Here is a 13950-nt window from a genome sequence, read left to right as displayed (position 1 = left end):
GACGTCCACCGGAGACGAATCCCAAGTCAGTGACCACTAGTCAGAGTGTAGGATGAAGAGGATGCAGCAAACGTGGGTCTCAAGACGACATGAAGTACCAAACGCAAGCTAGACAGATGACGAAGAGGGCTAACAACTGTCACCTGGTGTACAGGAGCTATCACATGATAGAGTAAGCTATGGCTTGGAAAGATGACATCAAACACAAGTTGTGGATGCAGTCGCGAGTTGCTGCTAGGTGTAGAATAGGTCCAAACGCAGCAGTGGAAGGTCGCCTGATGATGGAGATGGGCTGCCAACTGTCGCCTACACACTGGAGGAGCAAACATAGCAACAAAAGGTGTGGCAGCAATATTGAAGGTTGGATAGCTACGTAGAGGTAGACTGATGGCTGAAATCTGCACTCAAGGGTGTGAAACCTGCACAGACGGAATAAGGCTAAATGGGGGCAGCCTATCTATTTATAGATGTTAAAGGGTGCCCCAAAGAATTAGGGTTTTTGGGGGACCATTGAAACTCTCTTGAACCGCTCCCCTTTTTAGGGTTTTTCATTAATTAAGTGTGTTTTGGGGCTGTTTTAAGAATGCTAATCAATTGAAAAGTGTGTTTTAGCTCAACAGCCACCACGAGGCTTGTGTGCTAGTATTACCATGTGCAAGTCCCTTGTCTTCCAAGAAGAAGCAAGCACTAATGACCTAGGGGTGACAGTTAGCCCATATAGCTTTGAAGAGTGACCAACTAAGAGCCGCTATATGAGTTTTCACATCCAGATTAGCCCCACCCCCTATGGTTTTCAGCGTATAGACATGATTCCAAGAGCTCCAAGAAATTTTTGCATGAAAAGAGTCCTTCCACAACATGAAACTGACAGATCTCATAAGGGCATTCAAGGAAGCAATATTCCAAAGGAAAAGTGGCAAAAAGTAAGTGTGGCATGATGACCTATGCAACTTTTAGATGTACATGGAAGAGCCAAGCCTGGATTTCTAATAGACAAATTTAGCCTCAAACTTCCATGAGATCCATTCCAGCAAATGTTTCGGCTGAACATCAAACCCCAAAGGGTACCCCAAATGCCAAATAACATTGCCATGGGGTATCATCACACATTGCTATCCCATCGACTAAAGATCCATTCCAATGCAACTAATAAGGGAGGATTTCATAGTATTGACATGGAGGCCAAAGCTTGGCCGAGGAGATTCCATACATCCAATGCCTTCTTGCAAAGATTATCCCTTTCTGCATTGAGGATCATGGAGGTGTCATCCGCTAACGACTGAGCAACAAAATGCCGTCCAAAAGGAAGGGACAAACCAGATAACTATCTAGTGGCCACCATATGGGATAACATGGTAAGCACCGGGTGGGTTGCCATAGCAAAAAACAAAGGACTCAAAGGGCAGCCCTATCTGACCAAGCATTCAAGGTGAACAGGAACAATGACACCACCATTTGACATGATCTGAGAGGATGCGTCAGCACTGATTGTGTATATCAATTGAGACATATGCGGTCCAAAGCCCATGATACGCAAAAACAATACAAGAAAGCACTAGTCCAGATAATCAAATGTCTTTTCCAGATCCAGCTGCAGTAATACCACCTCTAGGTTAGAATGCTTTGCATAGTCAATCCTCATTTGCACATTCAGTACATTATGCAAGATGTTTTTGCCCTTGACGAATCCATACTAATTGGAGTGTACAATATTGAAACTCCCTAGCCTAGAAGACTCCGCCCTCCCCCCTCAAAAAAATCTCCAGTTTAATTGTTTTATTTGAAGTGAGCGATGCACAATGGCAATGCAATGTCCAGCGATGAAAATGTGAGTTAGAGAGCAAAAAGTGAGCAAGAGAGAGAGTAAGAGTCAAAGAGAGAGATGCATGATGTTCTTGGGTACAATACTTTGTGTGTACCTCTAGGTTTTAGATAGATACATATGAAAGTACAAATGTGCTAAGGGTGTGTTCACACCCGTGCACATATAAAAGGCATGATAACCCTTTATTCCCAATAACCTCCCATCTAAAGGCAACGTGCCTTAAGAGGAGAAAATAATCAGCTAAGTCTAGGTATGTACAAAGTTGAAATACATATATCTATCCAAATCCCATCATCTGTCCGCAATGAGTAAACCGCTCTCCTAGAAGACCCTTCGTGAGAAGATCTGCAGGATTATCATCTGTATGCACTTTGACAAGCTCAATGCTCTTGCTGTCAAGTACATCTCTAATGACGTGATACTTCTCCTGTATGTGCTTCATCTTTGCATGAAAGACGAGATTTTGTGCTAGCATGATAGCACTTTGACTATCACAATGGAGAACAGGTAACTCTCTAATGCCAAGCTCTCCCACCAGACGTGAAAGCCATAAAGCCTCCTTGCATGCCTCAGTGGTAGCCACATACTTTGCCTCTGTAGTAGACAATACAACACACTTTTGTAGAGTGGAGATCCAGGTGGCTGCTTCTCCTGTGAAGGTAAACACATACCCAGAAGTGGACTTTCTGCAGTCCACATGACCAGCATAGTCTGCATTCATAAAGCCAATGACAGATAACTTCTACTTTCCAAAGAAAATGCATAAATCCTTTGTGTCTTTGAGGTATCTCATAATACCTTTCACTGCTTTCCAATGCTTTTTCCTAGGATTTGCCATGTATCTGCTAACCACTCCCACTGCAAAGGCAATGTCAAGACGTGTAGCAACCATAGCATACATCAAGCTGCCAACAGCTGAAGCATATGGTATGTTGGTCATTTCAGTCTTCTCATCATGAAATGTAGGACTGTCCTCTGCACTAAGTTTCACACATGGAGGCAATAAAACCCCAATCGTTTTCCCCCCCTCCATATTGAAACGCTGCAAAACCTTGGAAATATACTCTTGCTGAGATAGATAGAGTAATCCTTTTGACCTATCTCTGAGTATTCGCATGCCAAGAATGTGATTCGCATCACCAAGATCCTTCATCTGGAGAGAAGATCTCATCAAAGTCAACTCCATGTTCTTGCTTGTATCCCTTTGCAACCAATCTTGCTTTGTACTTTGGCAAGGAACCAGAAGTACTTCATCTTGTAAACTCATTTGCATGGAAGGGTGTTTTGCCCTTTAGGCAACTGCACCAAGTCCCAAGTGTCATTTTCTCAAGAGATTCCATCTTTGACAACATGGCTTTATATCATTTCTTGCTATCTTGTCTTTCCATTGCTTCCTTGAAGCAAGATAGTTCACCACAGTCTGTCAACATGTCATAATCAGCCACACTGTTTGCACCAGGAACGAATCTATCAGGTTGTCTGGTAGCCCTAAACGATCTCCTAACCCAATGATCATTGTTTGCTGGCTGTTGAGCCTGCAAATTTCCATTTTCAACTTGCTGTCCTCGCTGTTCCTGCACATCCAATGGCTCATCATTATGGGCAATGGCTGGTTGATCATTTCCAGCATTATTTTATGCATTTGCATGTTCATTTACAGCAGGTATTTGCTGCTGTACAGCGGGCACCTTTTGCTGTCCAAAAGGTATTTCTTCCCGGAATACAACCCTACGAACCTCCTTAATCTTTTCAAGCTGTTTATGCATGCGATCTTCCTGAAAGATAACATCATTGCTGCATTATTTTTCTTTTCTAGGAATCCCATAATCTGTACCCCATTTCACCCTCGTCACCATATCCTAGGAAAATGCATTTATAGGACTTTGGCTCAAGTTTGCTGCATTCTTCTTTACATATGTACACAAAAGCTTCGCAGCCAAACACTTGCAAATGAGCATAAGAAAGTGGCTTGCCCGACCACTCTTCCTGAGCAACTCTCCCCTCCAAAGACCTGTTCGGTGACCTATTAATTAAGTAAACAACTGTCATAACAGCCTCTGCCCAAAAGTCATGCGGTAATGCAGCACGAGACAGCATCGTATGGACCTTATCCTGTATGGTCCGATTCATACACTCTGCAACTTCATTTTGGGGTGGATTATGAGGGGCGGTGAGCTCCCTCTTTATCCCTTTGCTATCACAAAATGCCTGAAAGGCCTTGGACACATATTTTCCACCATTGTCAGAGCGAAGACGCTTAAGTGTCTTATCAGTTTGATTTTCAACCACTGCCAAAAAATTTTGAAACTTGTCAAGCACTTCGTCCTTGCTACGAATAGGGTAAACCCATACCTTCCGTATAGCATCATCGACCAAGGTGACAAAGTATTTCTTTCCCCCCTAAAGATAACCCTGGCATCTGACATACATCGGAATGTACTAACTCTAGAGGAGAAGATTTCAACGAAAGAGACTTCTTATGAGACGTCTGTGCATGTTTACCATAAACATAATGATCACAATGCTCAAAATCAGGATAACGAAGACAAGGCAAGTAACCCAAACGAGAAAGCACTTTCATTCCAGTTTGACTCATGTGTCCCAACCGGCCATGCCACAAAGAAACACTTGGCTGCTCGGTCACGGCAACAACATGGTCATACACAGTAGATACATGGAGAGGATACAAGGTATTACTTTTACAACCTCTGGCAATCACTCTAGATCCCTTACAAATCTTCCATTTTCCATCACCAAAGGTGGTATGAAATCCATCATCATCTAGCTGCCCTGTGCTAATCAAGCTCTTCTTGAGCTGAGGTACATGCCGTACATGGTGAAGTGTAAAGACAAAATCATGTTGAAACTGCAACTGCACACTGCCAATACTTGCAATGTCACATGCATAGTTATCTCCAAGATTGACAACACCATGTCGACCCCTTATATAGTCAAAAAACCACTCACCATGAGGAGTGACATGAAAGAAAGCACTTGAATCTAGAATCCAAGTATGCATGTCATCATTTGTATCTGCAAGTAAAGCATGTATACTAAAGTGTGAAGAGGCAAAGAGTACGTCATTCCCACTGTCACTGTCATGAGTGACTACATTCACCTCTTCAATTTTGACACTGCTCTTCTTAGGCTGATTCTCTTTCTTCTCTTCCTTGCTATCATCTGTCATATTGCCCTTTTCTTTCTCTTTCTTCCATTTGTAGTAGTCACATTTAAAGTGACTCTTTTTGCCACAATGATGGCATTCAATATCCTTACCATGTGATTTACTGCGTCCCTTGCTATCAGATTTGCTTTTCTGCTGTGATCTGCCCCTAGTATGCAAAGCACTAGAAGACTTACTCAATGCATTGTTTTGCCGATTCATTTCTTTCATGAGTAGAGCACTCTCTACATCAGCATACAAAAGTATCGCATTAGAATTACTCATAGCAATCTTGAATGTATTCCAACTCTCTGGTAGACTTCAAAGCAAGAATGTAGCCTTAAATTCTTCATCAATCAGAACCTCAAGGCAACCAATTGGCTGAAAATGGAGTTAAACTCATTTAAGTGAGTAGACATTGTTGTACCCTCTTTCATACGCAAATCCCTAATCTTTTTCAGCTTGTAAACTTTGCTTGCGGCACTCTTCTAGGCATGTGGTTCTTCCAGTCAAGTCCAAATAGCATAGGCAAAATCTAAACCTTCAATGTTAAACAACAAGGCATCAGAAATTGATAGCTTGATGGTTGAACGTGTAAGCTCATTTAACTCATCCCAGTCTTGCTATTCCATATCAGTAGGCTTTGACCCTTTGGTCTTAATCGGCCTTGTCTGCTTCTTCTGCAACAAGATATTATAGCACTGATTTTGCCAAACTGCAAAGTTATGTGCTCCTTCAAGCTTCTTAATGTGCACGAGATGATTGTTGTCATTGCTGCCAGCCATGATTTTCAGCCCAAATGTGACAAAAAAATTCAGTAAATGCAGGCCCAAACTATCACACAAGTGAGCAAGGTACAAACAAGTACCAACCAACAATAAATAACCATGTAAAAGCAGAAATTTCAGATCTGCAAATGAATTTTCAGAAGCACTAAACCTTGTGCTACAGCACTCCACAACTGATTACAGTTGTTCCAAGGACAAATGCATCACATTACATGAGAAGTCCTAAATTTTAGCTGCAGTTTCTGTTGTACATGCACCCATAGGCACAAAATTTAACAACACGGTCAAAAGCCCCAAAATTTTTGTGCTCAAAGCATCAACCATACATCTACGCTGTCTCTGACATGCATAGAATAGGCCAATTTTGCCAAAATAGAGCAATTTTAGTAGAACCCCCAAATTTTTCCAAGTGCTAGATGTCCAAATTGCATAGAATTAAATCCGCATGTACATAAAATGACCAAATGGCACACAAATTTCACCCAAAAAGCAAAAGCCCCAAATTGCACGGGGTCCAATGTGCATCAATGCCAAGAAATTGGGTAAATTTCAGCCCAATTCTTGCATGTACATGGAAAGCCCCAAATGTTGGAGGCAAAATGTCACAAATTCCTGCAATTACTAAGACAAATATCACTGTTCTGTCTTGCTCGCATCAAATCTGGACAAATCCCCAAATTTTTGGCACAAATCTGCCCAAAATTCTGAACTGTGCTTACATGCATGAATGCCCGTTAGTGAGCAAAGGACTTGCTTACAGGGAACCTTTGAAAAGTAAAAATTTTGCAAAAGAAAAGTGACAAATCTGCCCTGTTTACAGCCACCAGCCCGTCGCCTGCTCGCGTGACCTACTTGTGACATGAGAAACGGCATTTTGACTTGCGTCTGACTGAAAACCTAGCCTGTTGACCTGCGCCTGACTGAAAACGACATTTTGACCTGCGTGCAACCTGGAACTGTCACCTGACTGAAAACGTGGCCTGTTGACCTGCGCCTGAATGAAAATGACGTTTTTGACCTGTGTGGACTCCGAGAAGTGCGAACACCTTAGCCGCAGCTCTGATACCAGTTTGAAGTGAGCGATGCAAAATTTCCGGCGATGAAAATGTCACGTAGAGAGCAAAATGTGAGCAAGAGTAGAGAGTGAGAGTCAAAGAGAGAGATGCACGATGTTCTTGGGTACAATACTTTGTGTGTACCTCTTTAGGTTTTAGATAGATATATATGAAAGTACAAATGTGCTAAGGGTGTGTTCACACCCGTGCACATATAAAAGGCACAATGGCCCTTTATTCCCAACATTATTTTGATTCGTTGCAGTTGTGAGTGAAATTTACTGTAGTTTGCAGCTGAGGTAGATTTATTGGAATTTTCTTTTCTTAGGGGGCACTTTGGTAACCATGGACTCAAGGTCAATCTTGATAGACCTTATGAGTGAAGGGGTTTTTCTCCTTTCAGGTGCACTCTTTCACAACTTTGAAATCCTAATCCTGATTCCTATTTATAACTTGCACATCCTTATGAAGAAGTATATGATCCATCAAGTTGAGATTTAAATCTGAAGGTCTAGATGGACCAGATTCATCTCAATACTCAAACGAATGGCTGAGTGTATCCACCAGGTTATGTACTCAATCAGCTAGAGCGATCCAAACTTATGTAATCACTCTTGGAGAAAAGCTGATGAGATGAAATTGGAAGTTTTCCATTTCAAAGTTTCTGGAACATTGGAAATGTGAAATTTTGCTTCCCTTTGTAGTTTCATCTACCAAGGATATCATACTATCTAGTCTTTGTCATCTAAAAACATCTCTTGTTATGCATTTTTGCTTGAAAAACCCCGATGTTCAATCAAAAAACCTTGACAATGATGTTTTGTGGTTCATGGGCTGTAGGACTACAGTTGTAGATTCTCATGTTTGATAATGCAACAACATTTGCCGCCTCACAAATTAAAATATAACAGGCTTCATCATTTTTCTTCGATGTAAATCATGCACCGTATGCAAAGACAATGAATGCTTCAAACCAAACAAGAGAGTCAACCAGTGTCGATTGATGCTACCTATTATAGTTATGATTTACCCAATGGTACTGCATACCAACCCTCTGCAAAAATCCTAAGTCACCCATCTTCTTCCATTCTTTTTCAGTTGGAAATGTGACATGCAAGGATGATACCTTAAACTGCAGAAAGAAAAAATAAGAATCAGTCAAAAACTAAAGTGAAAGAGTGAACCAACATTGCACAACACAAATCAGTATGAAGCAGCAGAAATGAAAAGATATCAACACTGAGATATCCCATTCCTAAAATTTGTGATAGCTTCTGATTTTCAATTTCTAAATGTAAAACACCCCATTCTATAATCAGAAATTGAGGAATTAGCAACATGCATACAGTTTAATCTTATGGAAGTGCCTAGAAACCATCAACTCAATCCTCTTTCAAGCTTCCATTTTGATAACTAATTGTCTGTCCAACTTTTGCAGAAGTGTTTTCCTGCTACTACGTAAACAAAGTGTATATCATCAATTCTCCATGGATCACTGGCAAAGCGTCGTTTGCTTTCGGCACGATACAGAGATCATCAAATGTGGGTTACTTTTGGCAAGGCGGTGTGTGTATGCCCATTAATGAGGATATTCTTGTTAGTTCCAAGTATGATGCACTATGTGCAAGAAACCTGGCATACAGTGGACTTTAGCCTTGCAAAGCCGATACCTATTTTAGTCCCACCATAGGGCTTCTGTTCAAAGCCCCGTGGCGTCTAAGTTCACTATTAGCGAACAGCACTAGTAGGGATCATTATTTCATTTGGATGGTTATTGGTTGCTTCTATTAGCTCCACCATCAACAGCCAGAAGTCTTTCACTCTCTATGAAAGAGTTCTATGGTTTGCCCACAAGAATTAGCAATAATTGTAATCCTAGGTTGCTGATAATTCTTGGCAAATGGTCTTGTCCAGTGGAAGACCTGTTTCTTTAAGATATGTTGTTCTCCACAGATGTATAATCTTCCTAAGATTGTGTTCATCTATGACAATCCTAGGTGCTTGGCTACTAGCCATAGCCCACACTATGTATGCATATGAGCTGATAGTAATTGGCTGGGCTTCTCATCCCTTGCAAATTCCTATTGGATCTTACATCCTTGGAATGTTGGAGGATTGCCACATATAGCCATGGCTATGATGTAATCCAGGTCCTCATGGACCAATTGTCATAGACGGTCCATCTCACATTTGCAAGATAGACCCTGCAAAACCATGGATTGGCTTACTTATTTGTTGCGCCTTGGAACTAGTGGTGGGTTGCCCACGAAAATTAGCAATGACCATTAGTCTACTGCTGTTTCTGACAACGAATCAACCAGCAGTTGGAGACATATATGTTACTTTATTTGCCAGATGAAATCATCAATGACCATCTTTCATAGTTTACTAACCCTTTTGGCAAATGGACTTCCATTCTTGAAGTCTCCCTTCTTCTACGAGAGCGCAGAACACAAGCGGGAGCAATAAACACAAGTCACAATACACAATACAATGAACAATAAGCAAGAAAACAATAGCCTCTACCTCATGCTCTGTAGTAGGGCTGCCAAGTGCTACTATGAAGAAATATAGATGCACACATAACAGCCTAAGTATCTCACTCAAGTGCTGCAAGGGACACAAGTGAAATCCTCATGTGGCTTCCAACCTAGCTGCTGAGCATCACAAACCCAAAATCCATAGAATCTGTGCCAATTACTAATGGCTCCTGAAGCTTTGCAAAAAACCTCCATGGCAACTAGAAAGGCTCTAAAATTCTCCTCACTCCATCCAGGAAACATCTGTCTTTTACAAACTCTACATCCAACAACTCAAACTCTAGGATGGGGAGTCCCATGCCTTGAATGCCTATAGCTCTCTCCTCAAGAAAGAACTCATGGCCTCTACAACAAATAAGAAGAGAAGAGGTACAAGGGAGCACCCCCATCTCACCAACCTCTAAACACTAAATCTATCACCTCCAGCCTAGCCAATTGAACCTCGCTATGAGTTGAAGAGTAGAGAGCCATTGCACACGTGATCCGAGGAAGTAGGACATCACCTCTGCAAAGAGTAAGAACAGATACAGGGAGAGAGGACAGCCCTGCCGGACAGATCTCTCCAGCCAAAACTCGTCCCCCCTCCTACCACCTATGAGAACCCTGCTAGTGGCCGATCTATAAAGTGCAGAAACCCTGCAGATCCATGCCTGGAGGAAGCCCAACCTCACCATGGTGCCCTCTAAGAAGTCCCAGTCAACCTTGTCATAGGCCTTCTTGAAGTCCAAAAGGAGTACAACCATTCCCTGACCATTGTGTTGAGCCCACTCGGTCGCCTCAAAGAAGGTGAAAACATTGTCTAGGATGCTCCTATCCTAGACAAAACCTGTCTGTGTGTCATGAATGATGTCTCGAAGGACGGAGCATAGTCGATTACTAATCATCTTGGCCAGTGCCTTATAGGCCACTGACAACAAGGTGATTGGTCTCCTGCTGAAATAGGTGTTTGTAGTAGTCAATGCAAATCTCCATCACCTCATCTAGGCTAGAGCGAATCCTCCCATACTGATCACGGAGGCTACGAATCAGATCTCCTAAGGTGCAAGACTGATGCACCTGAAAAAACTCCCTGCACATCATATCCCCCTTCTGCGCCCAAAAGGCTACTAAGGTACAAAAGGAAAACTTCGAGCACTTATCCTCAAGACCAACAAGGGCTGCCCATGTGTGCACCTCCTGCTTGTGGAGAGTGGGATCCCATGGTGCCTCCTGGAGTAGTCTCTGTGTGGCTACTAGGTCTCGCCGGAGTACTCTCTCCTCCTGCCAACTCTGCTGCCTGGCTTGTAGGGCTGCCTCCTGGCAGATCTTGCTCGACTCGGCTAAGACCTCTGCAACCTCCTTTGCGATCCAGTCCCTCCTATCCCATTCCCTAGTCCAGAGTTGCTCAATCTGCCTCCTCACCTCCAACCTCCTATAGATCGAGTCAGGGATCCAACAGGTTCGCGTGTCAAGGGCTGAAACTAGAGCATCAAGTGTGAAGAGAACTGGGCAGTGATCAGACAAGGTGGTGCTAGCCAACTGCCCTACCTAGCCTCCTTGAGAGCACCCGCACTCTCCCACATTAAACCGGTCCAACCGTTTCAGGAGAGCTTCGCCCAACTACCTGTATCCCCAAGAGAAGTCGAGTGACCTCTCCCTCCTGTGAAAAGCTAGGTCCGCCAGGCATCAAGTGCTCCTAGCGCGAGGAAGACTTCCCATGCCTCTTGCTCCTCCCCTGCCATACCCTGTTAGTCTCTGCCTCTGCCTTGCTAGTTCTCTATGGCTTCCAAGTTGTTGAAGTCTCCTCCAACAATCCAAAAGTCCACCTCTGGAAGTCCTGCTGCAATCTCCATCCAGAACCTACTCCGTGCCCTAACCTCCGTGGGAGCATAGACATTGAGGACTCCAAGGCATGAATCCCCTATGTCTAGTCTGATCCATAGGACCCTCCCTTCCACAATCATCCCATGGTCACGCACGTAGGCGATAAGCCTTGGCGGCCAATAGAGGTGCATATGCTTCCACTCCTGCCATGGGCACCGATGGAGTACTCCCAGTAGGTGTGTGAGCTTGTGCTCCTGCAGAAGTAAGATGTCGATCTCTGGCAAGGGCAGGCTGCAACTCCTGCTGAACAATCAACTTCGTGGAACCACGTGCCCAACTGTAGTGGAGGCTATTCACATTTCAGGATGCTAGGTGTAAACTCATTGGGAGAATCCGTGATTGACCGAACATGAATCCATTCAATGTGCAAGCTACTGATGAAGAAGAAGAGCTATGGGGCATGTGAATGCCCTTTTCCGCAAGCTTGGAAGGTGAACCCCATTCCCCCATGGTGGCTCTCAAGCGGACCATGGGGGTAATAGAAGCTCCAGGTGGTACCACCAAGGCATCTATCAGCCAAGCTGAGAGGCGTGACTTTGTACACTGGTAGAAGTGGATAGCTTGTGCGAGGGGCCACTCGATCACATCCATTAGTGCTCTCCACTGTGGAGAGGCTCAAAAAATAATGCTCAGACGTGGGACCTCAACTCCAACCCACCATTTAATGTCCATCATGCACCCTAGCCATTGCTGGGAAAAGAGTGTTGGTCCTCCTCTCATCCACTAGGAGATGTGGTCTGCAACCTGGCCCTTCACCTCCTCCTTCTGTGTCATCATCCAGTCTCCTGAATGAGAGATCTAAAACAAAAAAGCATAGTTTGGTCCATCTGCCGGTGCTAGCAAATGGGTCTTGCTGCTTCCTTGACTTGCGGACCACGAAGATCCCCACCTCCAAAGGTAGTGGAAACTCTCCGGGCTCCGCAACTCTCAAGTAGGACCACGGATCACTGCGGAAAAACTCGTGGGAGCAATTGTGCCTGCCTCTAGGGAAAGTGTGATGGGTGGTTGGGTTTGATGAGCTAGTGGCTGTTGTATGGGGGGGGGGACTAGGCTGTTGGTGAGGAGAAGATATAGACGTATGAGACTCATCACCCCCTATGGTAAAGGGGGGGGGGAGGGGGTTTCACATGTACTGGGTGAAGATCAAGAGGGACTGATTGGCGGGGGAGATGGTGGGGAGGAGGAGGATCGAGGACTGGTGGGGTGATCGACGGTATGAGGCAAGTGTGGGGAGGGGGGGTGGCCCTGGAACGGGGAGGTTGTGGGATAGGGTCAGGGGTGGGTTCCATGAGGAGGGGGTGGGTGTGGGGGCTGTGGGATCTCGAGTGGGGTAGCCTGTGACGCCTCCGTGGGTGGTGGAGGTGGAGGTCTGTGATCCTGCTAGGTGGGATGAGCTAGGGGGTGCTACGGGGTGCTCTACTGAGGGTCCATCGCTCACCCTCCTACTCTCTGCTACCGTGGCTATGTCTGAGGGGCTGACTGAGGCCCCCCCTACCGTCTCCCTCTCTGTCGTCGTTGGACCCGTGTAAAACCATCAACATCCATCTGCAGGCTTGTCAACGGAGCCGCCTTGGCAATGAAGTGCGTGCAATCTGCTGCGTGATGCCCAAAGTCATGGCATTGCAGGCACTACCCAAGCTGCCCAGTCACAATAACCTACTACTTGAAGGAGTGTATGCATGCCTCAATCTCTAGAAGCTTAGGTATGTTCTTTGTATCTTTCACAGCCACCCGTACCTTTAGGACTCCTATGACTGTTACTACATCCGCGAAGGAGGTAGGAAGAACTATGTTGAAGAGCCATCCAAAGTCCTCCACTAACTGACGATACTCTACCGCCAATCTGGGGAATAGTAGGGTGACCGGGTGTCTAAGAAACCTGTTGTGAAGCGTGAATTCCTCCACTCTAAAGCCACTATACCAGGGAACCATATAGATGACCCCCTTCGTGGAGGCATAAGGTGAGCTATCCACTAGCTCACGGGCTACGTCCGCGGAGGTGAGTCGAACCATGAAGATCCCTTGATCCATGAGAACTGCCTCCGCGATCTGCACTATGCCAATGCGTAGCGTGGAGTGAAGCCAATCCCGCAGCTGGGCCCTGGATGGGAAGTGTCCTACGACCTTACCAAAGATTGTTGTTTCTTTCAGTTCTAGCTCTCTGGCATGGACGGCTAAGAGCTGTTCCTTAGAAAGGACAATACGCAAGGTGTTTGACTGGGGGCACTTGTAGAATCCATCGGCATCTAACTAGAGGTTTCCATTATGCATCCCTGTTGAGGACCTACCGATCAAGCTGCTGTGCTATCGGGGGGGATGTTACTGCAGATGGAGGGAGCAACTGGGGGAGGGGGGGTAGTCGAGGGATAGCTTGGAGATGAGGAGGGGTCGTATGGTAGGGGGGCGATGGCGAGGAGGGACAAACGTGCGGGTTTTTGGTGGGGAGTGGGATGCAGCACGCCATGGGAGGGCAGACGGAAGAGACAGGAGTAGTGCAGGGGGCATGAATGGATGGGAGCCGCAGAGGGCGAGGGAGGCATGGGCAGCGCGGGGGCCCGATGGAAGGGGGGGAATTGTCTGGCGGGAGCGAGAGGCACGACGCACTACAGGGAGGTAGGGCAGGAGAAACAAGGGGGGCGCAGGGGCGCGATGGCAACAATAGCAGCGCGACTTCACTTCATTATTTCATTTCTTTATTATCTTGTTCATTTGAGTT

General features: G+C 45.1%; 1 protein-coding gene across 2 annotated transcripts in view; it reads right to left on the bottom strand.

Moving 5' to 3' along the window:
- Positions 1–13950, bottom strand: part of LOC148024324 (acyl-CoA) — a 138367-nt gene that overhangs the window by 17915 nt on the left and 106502 nt on the right. For both annotated transcript variants that reach the window (XM_087693942.1, XM_087693943.1), the window contains one exon: positions 7842–7963. In XM_087693942.1, coding sequence (XP_087550068.1) covers positions 7842–7963 — 122 coding nt within the window. The remainder of the gene's footprint in view (positions 1–7841; positions 7964–13950) is intronic.

This window comes from Lygodium microphyllum, chromosome 15 (assembly GCF_053477565.2).
Source record: "Lygodium microphyllum isolate KBCC chromosome 15, Lygodium_microphyllum_v1.1.10, whole genome shotgun sequence".
Lineage (NCBI taxonomy): Eukaryota > Viridiplantae > Streptophyta > Polypodiopsida > Schizaeales > Lygodiaceae > Lygodium > Lygodium microphyllum.
The sequence above is the reverse complement of the archived record's forward strand: the minus strand, read 5'-3'. Positions and strand labels throughout refer to the sequence as shown.